This window comes from Pagrus major, chromosome 19 (assembly GCF_040436345.1).
Source record: "Pagrus major chromosome 19, Pma_NU_1.0".
In the NCBI taxonomy this organism is placed as follows: Eukaryota; Metazoa; Chordata; class Actinopteri; order Spariformes; family Sparidae; genus Pagrus; species Pagrus major.
In genome coordinates this window covers 8,293,066-8,319,880 of record NC_133233.1, presented here as the reverse complement: position 1 = coordinate 8,319,880, position 26,815 = coordinate 8,293,066, and the positions used below count along the sequence as shown (strand labels likewise).

At 40.3% G+C, this 26,815-nt stretch overlaps 1 protein-coding gene across 2 annotated transcripts in view; it reads left to right on the top strand.

The window, feature by feature from the left end:
* The first annotated feature begins 115 nt into the window (after nucleotides 1-115).
* Nucleotides 116-26,815, top strand: part of waca (WW domain containing adaptor with coiled-coil a) — a 28,417-nt gene continuing 1,717 nt past the window's right edge. Inside the window, exons 1-12 of one of the 2 annotated variants that reach the window (XM_073488289.1) lie at nucleotides 116-350; nucleotides 545-575; nucleotides 1,442-1,634; nucleotides 12,491-12,582; nucleotides 13,600-13,715; nucleotides 13,843-13,958; nucleotides 17,767-18,015; nucleotides 22,714-22,836; nucleotides 23,112-23,257; nucleotides 23,514-23,638; nucleotides 26,284-26,479; nucleotides 26,603-26,730. In XM_073488289.1, the coding sequence (XP_073344390.1) occupies nucleotides 310-350; nucleotides 545-575; nucleotides 1,442-1,634; nucleotides 12,491-12,582; nucleotides 13,600-13,715; nucleotides 13,843-13,958; nucleotides 17,767-18,015; nucleotides 22,714-22,836; nucleotides 23,112-23,257; nucleotides 23,514-23,638; nucleotides 26,284-26,479; nucleotides 26,603-26,730 (1,556 nt within the window). In that variant the 5' untranslated portion in view covers nucleotides 116-309. Of the gene's footprint in view, nucleotides 351-544; nucleotides 576-1,441; nucleotides 1,635-12,490; nucleotides 12,583-13,599; nucleotides 13,716-13,842; nucleotides 13,959-17,766; nucleotides 18,016-22,713; nucleotides 22,837-23,108; nucleotides 23,258-23,513; nucleotides 23,639-26,283; nucleotides 26,480-26,602; nucleotides 26,731-26,815 lie in introns of both variants that reach the window. The other variant, XM_073488288.1, reaches the window with a different exon arrangement.

The following is a 26,815-nucleotide window of genomic DNA, read 5'->3' as shown; positions in this document are numbered from 1 at the left end:
ATTACACCGCAGTTTTCCTGAGTACCGTGGAGTTATAGAGGGTTTTCCATACTGGTTAATGTCGAATATCTGGCAACCCTGCGCGCAACTCCGCTGCTACGTTTTCTCGGCAGATAGAGACACCGCTGTGTGTCTGAGTGGGAGATGGACTGAGTGAGGGCGCTCTTTCGACCAGTGCTGGCGATAGCATTGAAATACCCACAAGCTAGGTCGAAATAATTGACGATTTCAGGTCGCTGAATCAACAAGAAAATACAGTGTCGTTATCAGTCTTTCACATCCCACTCCAAACACACTAACACGGCATTGATGGTAATGTATGCAAGGAAACAACCGAGACTCGGCGATGGGTAAACATCTTTTTAACGTTACTTATTCAGATTTTCCTTTTCCTCTCAGCTACGCTTTGACAATCCGCCATTTTTATTGAAACCAAAATAAGTGTCTGGAAACTTACATGTTCAGCTGTTGCAGCACTTTCAACTATTTGTCGATATTGACATTTGAAGCTTGATATTCACACCAGTTTTCTTTATATTTGCAGGTGCGACCGAAGAGATTCTCAGCCCTATCAGGTACTTGTTAGCGAACCGTAGTCTGCTAGCTTGCTAGCAGCAAATAAGATTAAAATGGACACTCCAGTTCAGGCTTCTGACGAGCAAAACAGGCCCCAGTCAGTGCCGAAAATAACGTGAAAAGTAAATGATTTTGATAGAAATTGCGGTCTGGGCGTTGCAAATGTTTCCTAACGTAAATATTGTCAGATAAGGACAACATAGACTGAATGTATTCGTCGAAGTCAGCCGTTTGGGAGAAGATACAGGCGAGTTTTATTACAGCTCCAAGCTAATGGTAGCCTGTTACTGTTAGCTTGCTTGCTAGCAGTCCGATTAGGGCCTGACCGCAATCTGTCATTTTAAGGATATAGCTAGCTAAGCTCTCGAAACATCAAAGTGCTCGAAATATATAACGGTAAAAACAACGTGTTGTCAATTAAATTGAATACATAGTCATAAACCCGAACGAAGGCAAATACTTGTTTGTCTGATAAATTTGCTGTGTACTTCGTCATTATTAGAAATGATACATTTGTCAGTGTTCATAAAAAAATATTGCTACCAAGTAAGAAATTGAACACCATACCAACATGACTAATATGGCTACTTAGTAACGTTGAATTAGACAGAATTGACAGAGGTAAATCTGCTGGTTCTAAATAATAAATAATTAGCTCCATGAATAGAGATTAGCTCTGCAAATTAATTTCTGAAATATTAAAACCTTGATGCACAAGTAATCTGACATACTTTAAACAGTCAAACTTGATCTTAAACAAGACGGCAATGCTGGTTTTACAGACTTTCTAATGATGATCAAAGGATGAACTCATTGTATGCATAAGATAATAGATAGTAATGAGGGGTTAAATTTGTGTCCACAGACTCTCAAATACTCATCCAAGAGCCATCCAGGAGGGGACCACAGGCATGAAAAGATGCGAGACTCCTCAGATGTCACTCCTCCCTGCAAAATGCTCCGGAGGTCTGACAGCCCTGAAAACAAACACATCGACAGCACAGGCCACAGCAGAGCAAAGGCTGTACACACACACCGGGCCAGGGACAGGGATGGAGGTGAGACGCAGTGGTTTTTGAGAACAAAATGGGTTTAGATTTAAAAACAAATTGCCAACTTTGGGCTTCAGATAACGTGGTTACATAAACCTGTAGACTTAAACATTGAGACTTTGCAGCTGTATACATTTTTTTTTTTTGAACTCTCAGATGCAAGTACAGCTTTATGCTGTTTTATGTTAGGGGGTATTTCAACTGTTGTAGTTTTGGATCAAACAAGTATCAAATAGATATATTGATTAACTTCAGAAGCAACCAACTACATTTCAGTGTACGCAAGAATCGTTTTATTAAGTTGAGTAACCTCAGATGTCTGTAGTGAGTGGAACATTGTAGTTTCTGTAATGGTAACCACAAACCAAGATGTTTTGAGAATGCGTGCACGCATATTAACAAAGCATTCTGGTGTTGAAGGAAATATTCTGTGAGGAGGAAAGTGTTTTTATACCTTGTGAAGGGTTTATGTTCGAATTTGGTCAGTAGCTGATCAATGTCACTGACAATATGTCAGGAGTACTATTCTTCAAGGTTTAAAAAGTAGATTTTCAGTGTTGGAAAGTTGATTATGGGGCTTAAAGGTTTCAATCTTGTTTCAGACACGGTTTGTAGTAGTAGTGTTTTCTTCCACGATAACACAAACGTAAAAGAAAACCATCTTTACAATTTTGACTCACTGGCAAGCAAACAGAATGATCCATGCATTTGTTAGAATTATGGTGTATGAGAAAGCTTTATTGCGATGTATGGCTAAGCTTGGCTAAACATGACAGCATTGTGGTGAGTTTAAGTTTTGAAAAAATAATGATTTGAGCAGCCAGTTTTTCAAAGTGATACATTGCTGAAACATTTGTAGGACTAATGTTAAACTGCAGCAACCACTGCTTTGTGTGCAACATCTGTCTACAGACGAGATGACTTCAAAACAACTTCTATATAATATACAATATCATAGAGTCTCCCCCATTGACAGAGAAGCTGGCTAGAGCTGTTGCTGCGGGTTACTTTGTAGATCAAGAGTTAGAAATGTAAGGAACACAGAGTCACTGGAATTTGTGTCTACATTTTAAAAGGTGTGGTGTTGCATTTTGTCCAGAAATAGTTGACACTGAAGTGGTGTCTAAGCCTTTAAACACTGATAAATAAAAACAAACACAATAACAAAGTAAGAGCTTTCATCATTTTAGCAGTCTTCCTGTAATATGTGTACCCAATAAGTGGTAGACCCACCACCTTTTAATCTGAGGGCTTTTCAGTGAAGACGGCATCAAACCAAGTTTCTGAGGTCTGCTAAGATGTGTCAAAACAGTGCAGTTCAAGAGGTTATAATACAAGAAGGGATAATCGGTAGAATAAAATAACATTTAGATTGAATGTATCAAGGTTAAAACAGAAAAATGTTTTTACATAATTTCAACACCTGATGAATATAACCTATTGATGGCATCTGCAGAAAAGCAGAATATAGACATTAGATAAAATGACTACTTGTGAGGTGAAAGGTGAAAGTCCTCCTCAGTTCTGTGGAGCGCTTCTGCGTCATCCAGCACATCGTTTTGTTTTTCTGGCCCTCAGCTTTACTGTGTTGATTCAGTTTCACCCCTGTCATTAGTCCTGTTTCGAGCCGCAGTAGGCAGTTGTTCTCACAAGCCAAGCTCTGATATACCCACTCTACACTACCTAGTATTTCGTAGCTTAGGACCCAGCTAAAATTTTTGTAGTTCAGTAGTTGGTGAAGCCTAAAAGAGAACTAATATTGGATTTAGGTATATCAGGTGGCCACAAACACAACCCCAAATGAATACTTATGTTGCCCTGTGTCTGATTGATGTGTAGACAAGCGTAACATCTTTGTCATAAGCACAAGTTGTTATGTGTCAAATGCGTGTGAGCTTGTTGAGGAGTTCTGCCATATTGCAGGTTGAAACGATTTAGCGGATCACTTCATGTTAACCATTGCTGCTCACCTTATTTCAGTGGCTATACGTTGTTAACATTTAAAGCTACTACTCCAAATGGAATAATTGTGTTATATTACAGATATTGATGGAGTCTTTCTAATATTAGTTGTTTATAACTTTAGTAACTTGTAAATTTTGAAAACTAAAATGATGTGTCAAAAGTGATTTGAAAGGGTTTGTTTAATGCTATCGAACCACAGCGCTAGTCCATAACAAGCCAGAAGCCATAGACAAGGGAGAGGCTAAGGCCTCATTCACCAAATCAGACGTTGGGGTGAAAACACCAGTCCTCCCATTAGCCATTTTCACAAAGATTCTGCATTATCGGCGCAGCAAAGGCTCGCCTTCACGCCGCCTTTGGTCACGCTGAATGAAGCGGTGCCGGCTTAAAGCCGCTCCAGTGTCATTTCATTCAGCGTGCCGTCTTTACGAAACCAAAAGATGCTTGACGGTACACATCAAAACGTTGAGATCTGTGTGGTGTTGTTTTTTTTCTTACCGTGTTTCCCCCGGTTTCCCCTGTTAATCTAAACATGTATCCGCTCACTGTTAATAATCATATGGATGCTGTTTTAATGCGTTGCGATTGAAATCCTGACCCACCATGCACCATGGAAAGTGACAAAGTTAAGTTTTTTGCTATAAATTACATCCCATAATCGCCATCTGTAAAGCAGACCATGTCTGGCTCTCACCTGCAAGAAGGGATGCTGTTTTCTGGGGGAAAGTTCACTGAAGTCTCTGTCGTGAGGGCTGACCATCGCAGTGATTTTTTTTTTTTTCATTCCATTCCATTTTTGCCATTCAGCTGCGGGAGCCGCCTGGCTCTCACTAACGGGAAAAAATGCTGTTTTTCGGGCAGAAATGTGACCACGAGTCGTTAGGACAGACAGGATGACAGCCACTTTTCCACGTATAAATGCGTTTTTTTCCCCCCTCATATAAGATGCTCAAGCCACTATCTGCTACCACATTACTTTTGTTTGGTCTTGTAACTTTGCCTTGTGGGTGAAGTGTGGGACATTTCTCTTTCATTTGATGAGTGAAGGATCTGATTAACTGTCAGACTATGGCAAGTTGTTCCTCACTCTAATCGAGGGTTTAAGGACAGAGGATGTCATACACTGTACAGATTGTAAAGCCCACTGAGGCAATGTGATTGTAATTTTGGGCTATATAAATAAGATTGATTTGATTAGACTATGAACACCATCAGACTGACACACCCCTGTCCCACGCTGCCAGCATTTCCATTCACACAGATGCCATTTCACCTCTGTCGTGGCTCTGTTCCTACATCCAGTGGTGGATCAGAGGCAGAACCAAACTGTCCCCCATTCCGCCTCTGTAACTTTTACACAGATGGCTAGCGAAATATCGGCGCAAGATTCCTGCCTTGAAAGGGCAGTGTGAATGGGGTTATCGATTTTAAAGGGGAGTAGTGTGTTTAGCCTGTGGCAGTGTCGACCGCAGGGGTGCTGAAAAAAAAAAACATGCAGCTGGCTGCGGTGGAAAAGTTTAAACTGAATCAACTTTGGAAAGTCATGTTGCAGTGGCTAATCACGTAATGTGGCAATGAGACCAGCAGCATGAATGACCAAAAACACAATGGAGTGTAACGTAATGTTTAACATGTATTTCCTTTTGTACTAGTTTAAGACACAACGTGCTGGATGGCTTCGCATCCTGGTAATTCACTGGAAGTAAATGTTTTGTTTTTGTTTTATTTATTTATTTATTTATTTCATCTGGAAATGTGGACAATCACTGTAGGACCAGCATGCTAAATTACAAGCACTACTATGGTGATGGCATGACATGTTGAAAAGAGGCAGAATAGGACACGTCATTTGCATGGCTAAATGCTAGCATCATGGGGAACACAACAGACCATTCTTCGTGTAACTTTGTTTCACTTGTGTTTACTCAATTTGGTCTTGTGGATATCCTGGTTGTTATCTGTCAATGTGGACAATCACTTGTAGGAGCAGCATGCTAGTAGCATAGCAACATGGCAGTTTTTCCTGTTCTTTTTCAATTGTGGTTGGGTCTGTATACCTCCAATTTGTTGCAACCACTATGCCACAACAACCTGTGGAATGCATCCTCCAAGTGGAAAATATGTGTAAACAGAACAGCTACTTGTCCGCAGCTGTCCGTGATCATGTCCGTTCAGGAGTCTAATAAGGCCTTTGGAGGGGGCCTGCGTACCAGCCAGGCTAAGCAGGAAAGCTACACAAGTTGGTACGATGGTCAGGAAGAGTAAACATCGACACTGGGTAGATACACTAGTATTAGTTATTATCAAATACTTGACTTATTGCTTATTGTTACTTTGAATCCTGTTATTAACCTTGAAGCAATTAAAGCACATAAGGTGTCTGAAGATGAAGCTCTCTGATTTTCAAAGAAATGAGAAGCATCATTATGAAGTGCAGAGCAGCATACATCTATTGCGTAGTATAGCATTGCATCATTTGACATGTCAGTTGATGCTTACAGCACATACAGTGCCTATAAAAAGTCAACACTCCCTTGGATGTTTTCCCCTTTTATTGCTTTTATAAATGGAATCGAGGTCAATGTAATTTGACTTTTTTGACAATTTACAAATAATACCCTTTTAATATCAAAGTGAAAACAGATTTCAACAAAGTAATGTCAATTAGTTAAAAATATATAATGTAAAATAAGTGATTGCATAAATATTCACCCCCTTTAAGGTGACTGACCTAATTCAACAGAGGTCCAGCCAATTGGTGCTAGTCGTCTCACAATTAGTGAAATGGAGACCACCTGAGTGCAGTGAATGTTTCCCAATTGATTGTAGTGTAAAGACACCTGTGTCTGGAAGGTCCAGTCACTGGGTAATCAGTATTCCTGGCTACAATTACACCATGAAGAAAAAAGAACACTCCAAGCAACTCCGTGAAAAGGTTATTGAAAAGTATAAGTCGGGATGGATACAAAAGCATTTCCAAGTCACTGAACATCCCCCGGAGTTCAGTTAAATCCATAATTAAGAAATGGAAGGAATATGACAGGTGTAAATCTGCCCAGAGCAGGCCGTCCTCACAAACTGAGTGCCCGTGCAAGGAGGAGACTAGTGAGGGAGGCCACTAAGACAACCATGACTACTCTGAAGGAGCTAAAAGCTTCAGCAACTGAGATGGGAGAGACTCTGCATACAACAACTGTTGCCCAGATTCTTCACCAGTCAAAGCTTTATGGGTGAATGGCAAAGAGAAAGCCACTGTTGAAGAAAGCCGTATTAAATCTTGACTAGAGTTCACCCAAAGGCATGTGAGAGACTCCAAAGTCTACTGGAAGTAAGTTCTGTGGTCTGATGAGAGCAAAATGGAGATTTTTTTTGTCCATCAGACTTGATGCAGTGTTTGGAGGACACCAAACACTGCATATCACCACTAACACACCATCCCCACCATGAAGCTAAGGGTGGCAGTAGCATCGTGCTGTGGGGATGCTTCTCTGCAGCAGGCCCTGGAAGGCTTGTCAAGATAAAGATTAACATGAATGTAGAAAAATATATGGAAAACAGTATGGGGACAACCTGATTCAGTCTGCAAGAACGACTTGGGTGAAGATTATTTTTCCAGCAAGACAATGACCCGAAGCATACAGCGAAAGCTACACAGAAATGGTTTAAAGACAGCAGGGTGAATTTTCTGGAGTGGCCGAGTGAAAGCCCAGACCTCAATCCAATAGGAAAATTTGTGGCTGGACTTGGAAAAAGGCTGTTCATGCCCGATCCCTGTGCAACCTGACAGAGCTTGAGCAGTTTTGCAAAGAAGAATGGTGTAAAATTGCAGTGTCCAGATGTGCAAGCCTGATTGAGACCTATCCACACAGACTCAGTGCTATGATTGTGGCCAAAAGTGCATCTACTAAATACTGACTTGAAGGGGATGAATACCTATGTAATCACTTATTTTACATTATATATTTTCAATTAGTTGACATTACTTTGTAGAAATCGGTTTTCACTTTGACATTACAGTTTTTTGTAAATTCTTGTCAAAAAAGCCAAATTACATCGACCATAATTCCATTTATAAAAGCAATAAAAGGGGAAAACATCCAAGGGGGTGTTGACTTTTTATAGGCACAGTACTAGACAGGCCATACAGACATTAATAATCTTGGAGTACAGTAGCCCAAATGTGCTGATTCGGAAAGCAGATGCTCCTTTTCTTGAGGGTTGGCATGTATAAAAAATAAGACTGTGGCGTATTCTGACGAGTTAACGTGCATAAAGATGCCACCAGTATGCAGGCTTACATAGAAAACAATGGATGTCTTTTGACACACATTATTCAATTCAATGGTTGAATGTTTTCACTGTACATTCTGGTGGGGAGTAAAAATGCATCATAAGCTGTTAGAAAAGTATTAACTTTATTAGAATTGTTGAACTGAACAGGGCCCTCTCTCTCTCCCCCAGTCCCTCCTACTCTCTCGGTGATAAGTTACAGTGAAATTCGGGCTGTGTAACGTTTGTAAAATAGAGTAACTTTAGAGATGTGCAGGACAGTCTTTCATTCGAGTTGAAAAGCTAGCAGTAGCTGTCTGTTTGATATCAAGATCTGGAAACGTGATTTAGTGGATTACATTATTGGAATCTGTTCCATTTATAATGAAAGATGTGCTGTTCTGTGGCTGAACTGGCCAGGATTGCTTCTGTTGCACGTCCCCATACATTGTTAAATGCCACTCTTACAAACCATTAATGTTTGTGCATATTCTCGGGGTAAGGAGGATCCTAAAGTGTGCGATTTCATATCATGAATGGATCGATAGATACGTGGCTGGATTATTTGGAAGCAAGAATGCCACATTGGTAGTGGTACAGTATTAAGTAACGTAGTGTTACGTACGTACTGCCTGCCTGGCTGCCTTCAGTGCCCTGTCGCTATCGTGGACAAGGTGATGGTGTTGCGTTATATATTCGAGACTAGATAAACTGTAAACGGGTAAGATTAGAGAGGTCTGGCAATGCAAGACTACATATGACTTGAATGCCACACTTGTTAGCCTCCGGTAAAATCAGCTGGACTGCAAAGATTTAACGTTAGCCCATATTTTCTAACCCTATCGCCAGATTAATGTGTGGAAGGTATTTCATGGAGTGGAGAATTACTGATAAAAATATCTCTGATGTAACGTTAGTCTGCATTTCTAACTTTACCGTGCAGCAGTTACCTGTCTGTGTCAATTTGTTTACTTTAGATTAAGAGGGACAGGGTGATTAAGAGGATTTAGATATATCCAGCAGAAGTGGCCCTCAAGTGATGAGGATTGACTCAGCGTATCCTCCATGCAAAATAATGATGTACTCACACATGGTCGGTGGAGGCTGTGCAGCCATCGGAAACCATCGGAGTAAAGTTCATCTTATAACAATAGTTTTTACAAGGTCATATCAGCACTGATTTATGGTCGACCTCTACTTACTATTACAACCCAGATTCCAAAAACGTTAGGACGCTGTATAAAATATAAGCAGAAATTATTATTTTCTAATCCTTTTTGACATATGTTTTAATTGAATACATTATATTCAATGTTTTTGCTCATCAACTTCATTGTTTTTTTGTGAATATATGTGTATTCTGAATTTGATGCCTGCAGCATGTTTTAAATAAGTTGGGACAGGGGCAACAAAAGACTGGGACAGTTGTGTAATGATTAAAAAAATTACCTGTTTGGAACATTCCACGGGTAAACCGGTTAATTGGTGATAGTATCATGAGTGGGTATTAAAGGGGCATCCTTTAACATCGTTTGTCATTGGCATCTGGCTGATTTTAGGACTGTTGTATGACTACATATTGTTGTTCTGCATTTTGGGACACAAATTGGAACACAAAAAAAACGGACACAAAGAGTGTAGTCAGATCGAGAGAGGGAGACACACTTCTTGCTTTCTTGGATCAATCGAGGGGTGTCTCCATTCAAACGGTCTAAACTAGGCATTGCTGATAAACCATATACCAAGATTAAGTTACTACACTACCTATTTCTCGCCTTAAATGTTTTCAGAACATTTTTTTGCGTACTATTAGCTGCAACCGAGAAAGATTGTAAACCCTAAGTGGTTGTTATATTGTTATTGTATATATTGTGAAAACCACAGTAGGCAGTGATGATGAGTTTTGAACCACGATCCTGTTCTATTTCTTGCCTAAGACCTTTTTCAGAAACAAATTTTGTTGTACTGTTTAGCTGTAATACCATATTGTTTGTTACCACCTGGCCACCTTACTGTTTTCTTTTTGTAAACGGACAATGAGCCAAAACCAAGTTCCACCCAACTCACAGTACATCACCCATCAAGCTGGTGTGTTTATTGTAGCTGTGCAGTGCAGTGCATTGTAGTTGTTGCAGGTTTTCTACCTTTTGAGCAAAAGGTAATACCACAGCCCTTTTTCCCTGTTTTCTCTGGTCAATTTAAAAAAATACTTGTCCTCTTTCTGCGTTGTCAATTTTCTGCAAGGGCCAGCTCTCTGGTGGTGAAACACGTCTTTATGTAGCTCTTCCAAAATAGAGTGCAAAATGTCCGACTTTTTTACATACATGTGGAAAAAATGTTGACAGCATACTTACAATTGACTGCAGTATGAATTTCTTTTCACCTCCTGTGAGAACATGGTAAACTCTTTGGTCGTCAAGCCAAAATAGTGGTCGCCACCATGTCGCCCTTTTCTCCCATGTACAGTCCTGCTCACCATTATTGGCACCCCTTCATTTTTTGCATAACCTCTACAGTATCGTCAGAAATAAATGGAAATGTACCAAATTTATATCATCAGGATCTTTTAATTGGAGGTCCAAAGTAATTTAACAAAGAAAATTGTTTTTTCAACTTACATATTGTAATTTCAAAGAAGAAACAGAAAAAACAGCATGTGCAGCAATAATGGCACCCCTCTTTAATATCTGGTTGCACACCCTTTGGCAGTGATGACAGCCTCCAAATGTTTCTTATACGCTTCTATAAGCTTCTTGCACTTCTCAGCTGGTATTTTCTCCCACTCTGTCTTTGCAAATTGTTCAAGCTCTTGAACGTTTGCAGGTTTCTTTTCCCCAATGGCAGATTTCAGCTCATACCAAAGATTTTCGATCGGATTGAGATCAGGACTCATGGCTGGCCATTTTTAAAACAGTCCATTTTTTCCTTTTCAACCATTCCTGCATGCTTTTGGATGTGTGCTTTGGGTCTTTGTCTTGCTGGAGGACCCATGATCTTCGACTCAAACCAAGTTTTCTTACACTGGGTAGGACATTTCGCTCTAAAATCTCTTGATAATTCTCTGATTTCATGATTCCTGTGATACAGTCAAGGCCTCCAGTACCAGATGCAGCAAAGCAGCCCCACAGCATTATGGATCCTCCACCATGCTTAACTGTTGGTAGGGTGTTCTTTTCCTTGTAGGCTTCATTGCGTCGTCTATAAAAAAACTGTTGGTGTGCATTGCCAAAAAGCTCTATTTTTGTTTCATCTGTCCACAGAACATTTTCCCAGAAGGATTGTGGTTTGTCCAGGTACTCTTTGGCAAAGATTAGTTGTTCCTTTTTATGTCTTTTCCTCAGCAGTGATGTCTTCCTTGGCCTTCGCCCATGAAGCCCTGTTTGGTTTAGTGTGCGGCGTATGGTACTTGTTGAAACCATGACTCCAGACTGTTCCAGGTTGGCCTTCAGGTCTTTGGATGTTTGACGTGGTGTTTTTTCCACCATTCGCACCAACTTTCGAAGACTTCTCTCATCAATTTTTCTCTTCCCCCCACGCCCAGGGAGGTTCTTGACAGTTCCATGCTTGGCAAACTTCTTAATAACATTACGCACTGTTGAAACAGGGACACCAAGGTCTTTGGAGATGGCCTTATACCCTTTGGAGGTCTTGTGTTTGCCAATTATCGCACTTCTGATGTCCTCAGACAGCTCCTTTGTCTTCACCATTGTGACAGAGGAACAGGGGATAACAGATGGCTTTTTAAAACACAGAAGTCATCATTCATTGGCTAATTCATGTCACATGGGCACAGACAATTTATCACAGGTGATTCTCATTTGTGATTTACCACAGGTGAGTCACAATGTGTTTCCATACTGATTTACAGCAAAGGGTGCCAATACCAGTGACACAGCAAGCTTTAAGTTTTTCTATTTTTTCCTCCCATTGTTAATTGTTTTATATTGTTGTTTATCATTTGCTCTTTTGTATCAAACACGAGTTCTCTATAGAAAAAAAATGTTTCACTTGATTCATTTTTTTCAGAAGATATTCCACATTATGTACTTAAACTTCATGGGTGCCAATAATGGTGAGCAGGACTGTATAAAGTGCCAGTGCTATGACCAAAGCTTGTTTATCATTTTTCTACATTTATAAAATGACAGCAGTGCAGATGACTGATGTGAGTTTCTGCTTGCATTTCTTTTATGTTTCTATTTACATTGTGGCGCTCTGATTCATCAGGCATTCTTTGCACCATCTGACATGCCTCAAAATTGGTATTGTACCATCTGCAAGACGGTTGTTATCACACAGTCTGTATACAGCATTAGAAAGTTTTACATCACTTTTAAAAAGGGGGTTACAGTATTATTTGTTGTTGTCAGCATATTTTACTAACAGGAATATTTATTGTTGCTGATCACACGTCTAAAAGTGAAAACTCAATTCATTATTCGACCACCTGTTTTCCTTCACATTTTTGTGAGGCAACACAACAGTGAGCATTTGTGATCTCAGGCTGGTGTGTGCATTATCTCGTCAGTCTCAGCCAGGCTATTCACACTTGCGTCTGTAAGCTTGGGAGTGTCTTGTTATCAGCTGTTACTAATAGTGTCTTTTTCCCTCTCTGTGTTTTGTTGCAGGGACCAGTTATTCTCCACAAGAAAATTCTCACAACCACAGTTCCCTTCATAGCTCCAACTCACATTCTAACCCCAGCAAGACCTCAGACACAGTAAGTGTTGCCTTAATCATAGACTTATAATCATCTTTCCAGGACAACAGCATGATTGTTTTTTCGTTGTAGCTGCCATTCTGTAGTTTTACAGCTTTGATGTTTTTTAGATTTGTTTTGTGTACTCCATACCACCACTTTGACAACAATCATAACCGCTTGGAAAATGGTATATTATATCGTCATAGAAGACTGCAATCATTTTATGGCAGAATGACAATATGACATCGTTGTCTTTTAATTTCCTCTTCAATTACTGAAAATGCTTTCATTATTAAAACAGAAAAAAGAACCACTCTAGCATGATTGAAGTTTGTTTCCCATCCTTTAATGTAATGTCTGTTTTTTTTATGCTTAAGCCAAAATTGAATCAGTTTTTATGTTCTCCTCTTTTTTAGTCAAAAAATGTGATCTTCTTAATGATAAAGAAAGCAAAGTTACATTACAATGCTTATGTTAAAACAGACACAAACTGAATCTGTATAGTCCTGTTGTTGAGCACTCCACCAAGAAGAAAAGCAAGATGCAGTATGACAGTAAAGTGTATGACAGTCATTCCATTAGCTGCAATGTAATATCCACTCAGACAGTTTCAATAATGTGTGTATTGCCATAGAGAAGGCTTAGTTGACACTGGTTTTGTGAAGTTATTTCCAGTTGGCCTTTCCTTCAATAATGGATAGGAATGGATATTTACCATTTTACAATATTGATGTAAACAACACAATGAAAGTGGAACATTGTAATGTGATTGAGGCACTGGATTATAGTCGCACTAGAATTTATGTTTTTAAATGGCAAACTGTTTCACTGTGGTTACCTGAAATAAGCCTTTCCTCCCACACAAAAAGCTTGTGTGAAAACAGCTCAGCTATAATAATCTGCCATCCACAATATCTCTTGTACATTTCAGGTTACATTACAAGCGCTTGCATCAGATCTCCTCTACACACACTCACACACAACTGGTTTCTGTCTGGCTGTCCTCAAATACCTAATATGATCTCTCTATCTCAGCCTTACGAACCCGGTGATGACTGGTCGGAGCACATCAGCTCCTCAGGAAAGAAATACTATTACAACTGCAGGACAGAGGTGTCCCAGTGGGAGAAGCCCAAAGAATGGCTGGAGAGGTAGCTATAATCCCTTTATCCAAACCACTTGACTGCACTCATTTTATCAGTGTCATGTAAAGTGTCATGTAAGGTTGGATATGTCGGTAACATCTGTTTGCATCATACTTGTATCTGTGTTTCACAGAGAACAGAGGCAAAAAGAGGCAACAAAGACTGCTGTTGTCAACAGTTTCCCCAAAGACAGGGACTACAGAAGGGAGGCTATGCAGGCATCAGCAGCCCCTGGCTTTACTGCTGCTAGTAAGTGTTACAACACTGTACTGTACTCATTGGTCTGCTGCCACTTATCATAAGGAACCACATGTCAAAATATTAAGTGTAATCCATCTTTCTCATCATCTTTCTACAAGTCTAACTAAAAGCCTTGAGCTTGAACATTGTTATTGGTTAGGTCAATGTTGACTATTGCTGAGCTGACCATTGGCTGATGAATGCTAAGGAATTCTTACCAAAAGACTGAGACTACAAACGACTGAACATTGCATGCTGATGTGGCTTTGAGCAACATACTGTATCTATGCACCAAAACAAATCTGTTGATTAAACTGAATGAACCACCACACTGGACCAGATCCATTACAGTCTTGGCCACTGAGTGCTGACAGTCAGGAGATAAAATGATTGCGTGTGAGTTGTGAATTTTAATCAATTTTCTCCTGATCAAATCACTGCCTGTTGTTGTCATTAAGATAACATAACTGAGCATGTTTTTTTGTGGCTAGAATCGGGACCATTGATCATAGGTTGTAATATAATACTGTTCGTGAGGTATTAATGCAAAGCCACAGCTCCTGTCAACCTGCTAACCACATCATAAATATGCAAGGCAAAATGTTGCTGATGGATTTTTGTTTCTGTTTTGTCACGGTCACACACAAAATTCAGTTTTTAAGCTAGATTGAAGGGAATGAATAGTGTCTGGTCTTTGTAGGTTTCATCAAGGTTTTTTTTCCCAGTTTAAGTTCTTTGGACATGCATTGGACTCTAACCCTAGTGCCAGACAGAAAGTACTCAGCATTGCATTGCAGTAGTCAGCTAACCTGATTCCTTTAGGTACAGCTGTCTTCTGTTGTCATAATAAAATCAACCACCTCTGCTACAAAACAATGCAGAATATTTTTACTGTGCAATGCTACTCCTCTATTGAGTTACAAATGATAACACTGAATACATGCCACTCGTCTTGAACCTGTTTCTGAATACCTATTAACCACTTCCACTGTACTCACTCTTCATTTCATCGTCCATGCTGTTGAGTGTTTGATATATATCAAACTATTTTCTCACTATTTCCCAGAACTCATTCTGTCACTCAAACAACACTGTCGCAGGACACTGTCATAGAAGGGGCCCCCTGTTCATTTGCTGCGGAAGCTAATGTAAATGTCTATAGCTACTGTTAAAAGTGACAAAACGCTTGCACGCTGCAGTATGTACATACATACATGGGTAAATAACCGTCACTATTAGTCAGCTGAATATTTAGCAATGCGTTCATGAATTCTGCATCGATTCTCGTGAAGTATAACCACACTTGTGAACATTTGGCTCTCTCCACCATTGCCAGTCGGAGCAGGGTCTCTGTGTCTCGGTCTGTGCCGGCGTGTGTGTTAAGTGACAGACAGGCAGTGAGAGCCCACCCCTGGCACAGTACAGGCTCCAACACAGAGTTCTCTGTTCAGGATGGGGAATAGTGAAAATCCATCATAGACAAATGCCTTACTTTTTCCAATACCGTTAGCAGAAACGATAACGGAGCTAATTGATACTACAGTATTTCTAAATTTAGCCTTAGGGCCCGTTTTTAATACCGGGTTTTGGTACCCATCCCTTTTCAGGAGCTGTGTTAAGTAACTGCCAGTGAAAACCCAGCATTATAATTGATTTTGGTGCGTCATAATAAAAGCCTTTAAATAGCGACATGCTGAGTCAAACCAAGCTGTCTGTCATGGAGAAGCCCCAATGGATGGCAGGCCAACTTGTCTGTAGCACCTGCATTCATTGCCAATTGCCCATAATTATACTGTAACAGTTACTGCACTTTGATACTGGCGAATTGTCAATAAGAAAAAAGAAATGATACAAATAAATTCACACAATGTCAGTGATCCTCCAATGACGACTCTTAACACTTTATAATTCCTGAACCACTGCAGCCTGTGTCAGTTTATACAGGGCAACACAACACACTGACTAAACTGTACATGTGTGGGCACTTTGTAGATTATGGTTGCATTTCCGCAATGATACACACAGTGTTAGTCATTGCTTTGGGACACTCCAAGACACTCCAGAGGCTGATTTAACGCTTTGTAGAGACTTTTCATCGTCTATTTTCACTGTTACTAACTAGGAAATCATATTGTTCCTGTACAGTAGATCTAAATGTTGTGGAAGGATTCTTCTCTGATCTTTAAATTGTGTTTGTGATTCAGATGGCAACAGTACTACATGAGTCCTATATACAACTTCCCAATTTCTCTTCTATTTGTGCAAGAACTAGAAATAAGCCACTTTCACCTGTCTTTTCAAGGCCGGAGTGCTGCAGCCTTATTCGGCTTTGCTGTCAGTATAAATTTTACAGAGGCAAAAAACATAACGGTGTCGCTTTCCACGATGCATGGTGGGCAGGTTCTCGATCACAAAACAATGTAGCAGTATCCATATGATTGTAAACAGTTTGCTGAGACAATTTTAGGTCTACAGGTGGAAAACATGCTAAAAATAACATCAAACACACATCTCAACAATATGTGTACCGTCATGTCTCTTTTGGTTCCGCAACAACGCTGCTTGGTTACTTTGAATTAATAATGCACTCTTTCAGATCAGGCTTTCCCATTTTAGTGTTTGTGGCTGAGTCTAATGTCCTATTTAAATGGGCCCAAATTAGTCATCAACAGTTATCAAATCATAATCACTCAGAGGAAGTTAAGAGGCCATGCTACAAAGTACATTTGATTGAAATAACTTTCTACAATCACCAAAATTGATTGTCAAGTTGCTCTATGTATATTTTTGACCAAACAGATTTGGTCACATTTTCAGAAGACTTATGATAAATTCATTGTTGAACAAAACTTCATGAATTTTTTATGAGACAAAGTAGTATGTGTTCCACTCATTCCATCACAGAAAATCAGTTGTAGAAATAATTTCAACTCAAGACTGCCATGATGTACGTGTTCTTTACAAGTGTATGTAAGCTTTTGACCACAACTATGTAAACTTTTTACCACGACTATATGTTGTAAAACCACCGAACACACATCAACATTATGATATGTAGTGTCATGCCTCTTTTTGTTCCATGACGTTGGCATGCTGAATGAAAATACACACTGGAGTGGTGTCATGTCAGTGCTGCTGGGTTCAGTATGAACAAACAAAGGCAGTGTATAGGTGAGACTTTGTTGCAGCGCTATTGCGGAATCTCTGTCTGTTAAAGGTCACAGGGCATACCAAACCAAGGAAGTGACCTACCGGACCGAGTGTCCTGTACTGAAAGGTTCTGGCGAATGCACATACCATTACTACCCTAGTTTACATGGCTTGATTGACTTTTCTTATTTTCAGTTAGATGCATTACACACAAGTGGAATTTTAAATTCGGATTGCCGTTGTCAGTTACTGACCATTCTGCTCTGCCTCTGATCTTCCATCATGCTTCTGCCATAGTAGGTTAAGCATGCCGGTCCTATAGTGATCGTCGGCATCCACGGATGTTTTTTAAACTGGTGCACAATGCAAAACTGAGTGAATGCACATGACACTATACATTACAATCCACAATGGTTTCAGTCATTCATGCCGCAGCTTATGTATTGGCCACGCAACATGATCTTGGGCTATCAACTTTTTCGTCGCTGCCGGCTGCCTTTTTTTTTCCTGATCCGCCAGCACCGCCACAGCCAAAAGGGACCACCCTCATGAATATTAATTGGAAAACCTGTGTTTTTGCGTCCTGATTAGATGTGAATCCAGCGATAGTCTTGTGACAGAATTTCATGTGCCTCTGTTGATCTCGTCCTTCCTGTTCCCTCCGCAGAGTCAGCCCAGGTGGAGAAGCCTGCAGCAACCCTTGCTTCCCAGTCATCATCCTCAGGCTCAGGGAGCTTGAACCCCTCATCAGGGCCCCCTGGATCATCTGCCTCCACGGTGCCCGTGTCTCCAGTTCTGCAGTCCCCCACCCCTCCACTACTTCAAGACCCCACTCTGCTTCGCCAGCTTCTCCCAGCACTTCAGACTGCCCTGCAGCTAAACAATGCTAGTGTGGACATGGCGAAAATCAACGAAGGTAAGAAAAATTTACGTTCAACTGGTGTCTACATTCAACTAGATGCAGTGACTTGTGTTTGGTGAGCACTAGTTACAAGGCTAAACGTTAAAATTATACGTGGTATGTACTGCTGTTAGCTTAGGGTGTGCCTGCTCAGTGTTGGACCTGCTGCTGGGGGACCTGCACTTGAGTTTGCCGCCATGAGAAAATGTTGGACGCACAGGTGCAAGGTGTTTCAGATGCTGTTTGACCATTCAACAAGTACTTCTGTTGAAGTACACTAGCTCCGTTTAGCCATGCTGTTTGCGGTGAGCTACTTATGTGTTAAACTTGTATGTGGCACCTCATGCATCTTGACTGTCTGAGTCTTAGTTATATGTTCCAACCCAAAGGGCAGCACTACATACACAGATCAGCCATGCCAGTATAACCACTGCCAATATTGTGAAGGTTACCCTTTTGCTGCCAAGGTGGCTTTAACCTGTTGAGGCATGGACCTCCACAAGACCTCTGAAAGTGTGCCCTGGTATCTGGCACTAAGACATTAAAGACAGATCCTTTAAGTCTTGCAAAGTAAGTAAGTTGCAAAGTGGGGCCTCCATGGATCGGAGCACATCCCACAGATGCTCAATTGGATTGAGATCTGGGGCATTTGGAGGCCAAGTCAATACCTTGAACTTCTTGTGTTCCTCAAACCATTCCTGAACGATTTTTGCAGTGTGGTAGGGGGGATTATCCTGCTGAAAGAGGCCATTGCCATTAGGGAATACTGTTTCCATGAATGGGTGTACTTGGTCTGCAACAATTTTTAGGTAGGTGGTACATATCACTTATGTGAGGGGCTATGCTCCGCCATCTAATATAACATGGATTAAAGTTCTCCGTCGCTACAACGGATGTCCGTCATTCAAACTTCACAGAGGCGACTTATGAAATCAATGTAGATCAGAGGAGAACAAGTGTTGGCTGATTTTTATTGACAGATTGTCACACTCTACAGCCAGTGGTATTGTTAACAGTGTGTGCTCGCCTGACCGATGACAGTGTAGTGACCCACACAGGGCGGGATCTAAACACGGAGTGGCGCTAAAGTTTAGCTGCTTAGCTAGCAAGGACTCGTCGCGCTGCTACGTTATCAATTAGTTTTTGAGTTTAGTCAACACGTGAGAACTCGTCTGAGACGGAGAGTCTCCTGTTGTGTGCTACATGTGTGAAATAACAACTATAGTCTGGACTTTGTCTGCAGTGTATCTGTGTAAACGGCTTCATTCAGCGTCTCTCCCTCCCCTCTGGCACCGTGAGTTACCATGGTTACAGGAACGCCCTGACACTTTATAATGATGATCAATAAGAAGTTTTTGGTTAGTCTGACTACAAAATCATGAATGTTGCCTGATTGTAGCTCAATGCTGAAATCTTGTATTATAACATATAGAACAAAGCCTCAGAGCTTCTTTGATTACTAACAGTATGTTAGTGATGACAGAAAGGTGATAACTCGCCATCAGACTGACAAGGCTGCAAAAGTTGCTGTTTGTATGATGTATTTTTCTGTTAAATGATAAGAGGCTCACTTTAAACAATATTAATAATAATAATAATAATAATAATTAATGATAATGATGATGAGAAGAAGAAGTAGAAAAATAGTGTACTGAAAAGCTCTGTAGATTGTTGATTATTTGAAAGAGTAAAACTTGAGAGAAGCTTGGCAAAAATAAAGACACAGTTTGATTTCATAGATCGAAAATTACATTGAAAAGACAAAAAACATTTTAAGTGTGATGATCTGAACAGCTGTTCAGATCATCCTCCTGTAAAACACTGTTGGTCAAATATTTAAACTTGATGTCTGCATTAGAGAACATGGTGTGGGGTGAGGCTATAAATCTTATCTTATTTTTTTAGCACGTATCAAATAACGTCCCCTGTAATGTGTTTCACAAATTACAAATTGGGAATATGACTTACAGCTCGAAAATACATCTCAGTCAAAAGATTTTTTTTTGCTTTAATCCATGAATATAATCATTAGTAATTGTAATCATAAGCTAACTTAACAAATTGCCTGTTTTACTGAAGTTCTTGGTTTTGCCTTTGAATCAGTTTTGAAACAGGAAACAGTAAGGCGGCCAGCTGTTAACAGAACAATATGGTGTTCCAGTTAACAGTTACAGTTGGTACTGAAAACACATTAGGAGAGAAATACACCATGAACAGAGTTGTGGTTTATATTTGACCAGCACTCCCCAGTTTTAAGGTTTGATCAGAGGTTTTCCTTTGTTCAGCCTTCAGTTTCAGTATGCAGGAACAGTATGGCTGCCAGTTCTGGTCCCTATACTTTCTCTTGCAGCTAAACAGTATGCTAAAATATGTGAAAGAATTTCAGGCAAGAAATAGGCAGTATAGTAACAGAATTTTGTTTTAGTGTTTATCAGCACTGCCTTGTTCAGTTTGATCAAAGTTGGTTGTGAAGCGCCATACTCGATCTGAAAGTCTTGATACGGCTATGCTCTTTGTGTCCGTGAATGCACTGATACAAAATGCCAAAAAGAGACTTTGGAGGTTTTTACTGTCATTGGAGTAAGGGGCTTTGGGTGCAATCAACCGGTTATTCTAAATGCTATATCATTGGCAGCTGGACTTGTTTGTTTCTTGAAGATGATTCAGCTCTCATCCAAGAGACTTCTTCAGTTCTTACTAACTGGAGGGGAGTTGCAGGCTTTAAAACCCTGTGTGGGTGTGTCCTTACAGAGCCGTTAAGGTCGTAGGCCACCTCCTAGGAGTTTGGTTTAATATTGAATTTAATATAGGTCTTCTGAAAATATGAGCAAATTTGCTAATTCAAAAATATACATGCAGCTACTTGAACGATCAATTTTGGTGAGCTGTAAATGGCCAAGGGACATTTAACCAAATAACAGGATTACCGTATGTATATTTTTGACCCAGCAGATTTGGTCACATTATCAGAAGACCTATAATAAATTCATAATTGAACCAAACTTCATGAATGTTTTTCTGAGAAAGTAGTATGTGTTCCACTCATTCCATCACAGAAAAATGAGAGCTGTAGAAATCTTGACCGCCCTCTGCTGTACACGCATATACCCGCAAATTACACTGCCTCCCCCTTCGTATCAAAGCTGTGCATCAATGTTTACAACTTAAGTGAGGCGGAACTAGCTATATCGGAAAAACATAAGGACTTTTAGACCACAAGTTTAGACAGTTGTTCCTGTAACAGTAACATTAAGATGTGCTTGCTTGTAGTCTGTCTCTCTCTCCAGTCTGTTTGTCTGTCCTGTTAACCTAGCCAGCAGTACATAGTCTCTATCTCTCTGTCTGTGTTTATTTACCAGCCACTTCCAGCGCTGTTTTGTGACTGTGTCTGAAAGACGTGAGACTGAAATACAACTCGCGTTATTATTACGTTTGACAAATGTCAATGGGCAGCATGTTAATGAACCGCAGCTCGGAATGATAAACCTGTTGTGCGTGTAAACACGTTCCCATACGTGTACATGAAATGACCGTTGCGTTTTCCAGCAGCAGCCCCAACCATACAGACCGGACAATATACAGCTAAGATGGCACTGAAGGGCGCTCATAATTTAAAACAAGACAATGATTATCTGGTCTCTCAGGACTAATAGGCTACAAGATTAAATGCAAAATGTATATAGCCTATTCACTGTAGCAAATAGGCTTGTGCTAACATTGTATAGCCAGCACTGTGTAGTAAAGTAAAATGTGAGCACTGGACTAATCACCAGGCAGCAGAGCCTTAGTGCTATATTTGATTATTTTTATTTTATATTCTCCACAATTTCTCATTTATGGCCATGTTATTTATGAAATAGCCTCTTAATTGTTTTCTCAAAATGCACCAGATTGATACCACCCTAGTCTCACGAAATCCTTATGTGAAACACTGCTTTACTCTTTTGTGTTCGAATTGGTCTAGATATGAAGTGTTAGTAGCGAGAAAAACTCAAACAATTTTAGTTTCTAAAACTATAAGTTAAGTTATAATGTTCTAAGCTTGACAAGTGACTGACAAGTGTGTGAAAGCGCAAAATTAAATAACATGAGTTTCTAAATTCATAACAAGGTGCCCTCTCCTCTCCATTGATATGCTCTAATCGCAGGTGTGTTAATTGACCTAGATATGAAACATCCACAGAGAAAAATCATATATATCGTAAGAGATAAAACTCAGCCCTCTCCATATATCCTCTCCTCTCTTCCCCTCTACCCCTTCTCCTCCACTACTGTCTCCTCTCCTCCCCTCCTGTAATTGATAAATAAAATTCAGCAGCGGCGGTCATATGTCAGCAGCTGAGGTACACCGTTGCTAGGTGCATATAGGGGAAACAATGCAGTTGACATTGTATCTACATTTTTGAAATAAAAAATAATATGTCTGTGCAGGACAAAAAGAAATGTGTGAAAAAATAGTGTAAAAAGATGATATGCTGATGTTGCATTATCATAAACATCAGCCCATACCATCCAAATCAAAGTATTGTGTCCTAAGTGGAAACATGCTTGCTCAACTTCTTTGACCATGGCCTGTTCACACTAAATTACATTTTTATAGAACTTATTAATATAGAACACCTTATTGAATTTGACTGTGAAGTTTTCTGTGATGCAGAGCAGAAACCAATATATCTGTGTACGAGCTAACGCTGTCTGTTTGTCTTTCTCCAGTTCTCACAGCTGCTGTCACACAAGCTTCATTACAGTCGATGCTCCATAAGATCCTTACTGCTGGACCATCAGCTTTCAATATCACTACTATCCTCTCTCAAGCTGCTCAACTCTCCAACCAAGGTAAACAAAGCATATCTGTTCCACCACTGTGTACAGTTGTAGTCTGTGTGTGTTTCATACCTTCTGGGTTTCCTGTATTTTTCCTGTGCGTGTGTGAAGAGTATCAGTCAGCAGAGAATCCATTTCCTGACTTGTGTATATGACAATTACAGTCTTAAAGATTTAATTGATCAGTTATGTACCGTAATACAGTAATTTTCCTGCTTAGGGTTAAATGTAGTATATTGTATTGATCATTTAGATTGCCTTTCCTGTTGTTTGTGTACCTCAAGCAGCTCAGCAATCGAACCAGTCACCGATGTCGTTAACATCAGACGCCTCATCGCCCAGGTCTTATGTTTCTCCACGGATCAGCACACCACAGACAAACGCTGGTCCCCTCAAGCCCCTCCTCAGCACACAGCCTGTCTCGCAGCCAAAAGTAAGGCACAAAAATTCAGCATTCAACAAGCTTATGCGATAGCCAGTTGGGTGGGAAAAGAAGACAGCTGGATTAATTTTGGAACAATTACCCTGGGACTGTCTCTAATAAGTGAACATTTTTTCAGTAATACGTGTTTTTAGGAATGAGGGAGGCTCTGATGCGTGCCTGGAAGGAATATATTTTAAATATGTGTAAGCTTGTATCTGCGGAGAGTATCTGTTTTGATGCAGTGTTTCCAACTTGCTGTGCTTAGGTGAGCACGCCATCGGTGAAGCAGGCATCTCACCCCCAGCCCACATCCCAGCAGCCCCTCACCAGCGATAAGCAGCACAGTCACGATGCCTCTACGGCCTCCCCACGGACCCTGCAGCGCCAAGGGTAAGTACAGCACCACAACAAGTCATTTTTCATCAGATGGCCAAGTCTGATACATGAAATATATTTATTGTTGACTGTATGGAATTAAACTGTTGCTCTTGGACTGCTGAATTATTTAAGGGCATTGGAGACAGGATCACGCTGCCCCAACTATATGGGTGGCATTGTTCCCATTCCAGCTGCAACCAGCGAGGAGTTTTAAGAGTTTTGTAACGACATTGAAGTAATTTTGTCATTGTAAGCCCACTAATAGAGACAAAAGTCAGGGAGAGCAAGCCGACCAGCTAGTCTGAACTTGCAGAGGTGAGCTTTTTAAATTCAGTGGCTTTATAATTCCAACTAAAAGGGACGATGATATAATCTAGACTTTTCAAAAATGATTTGTCAACTTGAATTTCCAGTTGACATGGAAAAGTGTCTGTCATCCTGTCTGTCCTACCGACTCTTCGTTACATTTGTGCCCAAAAAACAGCGTCTGTGAGAGCAAAAACCTTTAACCCACCATGTCTTTGTAGGTTCCACTGTTGTGTTGTTGTAGTTACTGTCTGTGGCAAATTGTATTTAAAAAAAAAAAAAAATTTGACGGCAGACTCTCCCCTGAGTAGAATGACAACATGCACAATACGCTAGCGGAACAAAGATGTGTGTTTTGCAGTAACGAAGAGTTTGTCAAGCGACGACTTTCTTTTTTGTTCCACCATGATGCAAAAGAGTTTACCTCCCCTTAATGCAGAACATCAGGGAATTGTTTTGCACGGTCTTTAGCAGTGAGTTTTGTCAGCAAATGAGAGATGTCTCCCGAGCACACGTCTACATCTTCAAAACAAAAACATGGAAGTGAGTTTCGCTGAAGTCAGTGCATGACAGAGCCGCTTGCCTGTCTGTGACACCACCTTCAGTGTTGATTGGATATTACTCATGAAGTGTAACCAATCAGTTAGTGCTGTGGGTGGGACATTGAGGGAGACTACAGTGTATAGGTATATAATCATTGCTTATATGTATTATAGTATACTATACAGTATAGTATTCGTAGTATACTAAGTGTAATAAAACCGCACATTTTTCTTTAAAGGAACCCAGTTAGTAGTTGGTTTTAATTTATTTTAATGTTTTAAATCAGACTTCCACAGAGAGGAACATATTTGTATATGGGCGTCATCCCTGTCTGTCATACTAGCTAGATCGTCACTGAAAATGTCCTGGAAAAGTCCTTGAAAATTGTCTATAGAAAAGAGTAGGAACCCTGATATATTGATATATTTCTAAACATATTTTTCTTAGTTAATAAGGAATGTTGTCAAGATAGCCTTTGTTCTACAAAGTATCTTTGTAAACACAAGAATGCAAAAACTATTTCCAAATGCTGAAACTGGCATGTCAGGACAGTCGGTGGACCATAAAGTCGACGTCGATGATACATCAAATACCAGAGTAGAACATTCTAAACATGTGTTGTGAGCTTATTCTATTTTGATATTATAATTCAGAACCGTAGAAAACCTCTAAGCTGTAAACTGATGATGAGACCTAACAGTGCTAACAGAAAAACATACATTATTGTTGTTAATGGTGCTCCGATCAGGATTTCTGGGGCCAATCACCGATCACTGGAAGCAGTATCAGCCGATACCGATCACTGATCAGAAGGATGTTTTTCACTTTATTGACATCTATTGTTGTTACTTTTTAGTGGCATACTAAAATCATCATTAAAAATGTTGAGGAAATCATTATATTTTAATGATTTTACATTGATTGATTCAAAGAAATAGGTTCAAAACAAAATGAAAAAGTTATCTCTAAACTGTAAAAAGACAGAAAAAGTAAATAGGACAGATAATTTAGGACAAATTCTGTCTCCATCTCATTTGTCTCAGTCTTTGTACTGAGGTCTTTGTGCCCTGAAGCCACTGCTCCACCACCTGGTCACTGCTTGTACCTCGTCACCTCAGATAGATAAAATGTACACAGGTGCAAAGTGCCTATAAGTCCAAACTTAAAAAAACTTCCAGTTACAAACAGTATTTAGCTAAAGTGCTTCAATACATGTATTTAGTGTCATCTTGTTGTCACATTTAACTGCAGTTCAGTTTAACACATCACGTTCTTATGAACAGAAACTCTCAGTTCGGCTGTGTTTAGCTCCTCTGTAAGCTAATAGCTCTGTAAGCTGTTAGCTCAGTCAAGCGGTTAGCTGTCATCTCAGTCAGCTGTTAGCTGCAGTTGCTAGAGGACAGGAGGGGCAGGTGACATGTTTGACAAACGCTCTTCTCGGCCTCCTATAGGTCGCTGTGATTCATGTACGATCCTGCTAGCAACAGGACATGGAAATAGACAGCCTGCTGAGTCAAACAACATGTAAAAAACATATTTCTGCACCGTATAATCGCCAAGTTATTAATAGAAACATAAAACACTGCAGGTGCGCACTATTGCATCAAAACATCGCCAGAGGGTTAACAGAGACCTGCATTTTGTGATCAGCTGCAGTGAAACTCCAGTGATCACAGTGTTTGAAAAAAGGAATTTTGCGTCTTAACTTTGCTGCTGCTTGATCGGTCTGGTTTGTGACAGGTCAGCATTGTCTTCATAAACAATATGTCTCGATGCTTACATGCCTTTTCCACGTGTGTTCATTGCAGCAGTCAGAGGAGTCCCTCTCCAGGTCCCAACCATGTCACCTCCAGCAGCAGCAACGCTCCCAACTCTGCCTCGGCTCCCCCCACTGCCTCATCAGCCCGGCCCTCCTGCTCCTTTACCCCCACCCTCGCCGCCCACTTCAATGAGAATCTTATCAAACATGTACATGGTTGGCCTGCTGAACATGCAGAGAAACAGGTTTGTCCAGTAACATTTAACCATCATTTCTCTTGGTTGTAATACAAATGTCATTTTGGCTGAATCTGATTGTTCATGGCAACAGCCATTTAAAATGAAACCTGTGTGTGGCATGTTATCAAGGCATCAAGACTTCGTGAAGAGGCTCACACCATGGGGAGCATCTGTATGTCTGAGAACTGCACCGAGCTCAAAAACCTGCGGTCCTTGGTCAGAGTCTGTGAAATACAAGCAACATTGCGTGAGCAGAGGTGAGAACAATATTTAGTTTTATCGTTCAAAGAATACCTCAATCCAAGTACAAACACTTAAAGCAACTGTTGTGTTTGTCTTTCC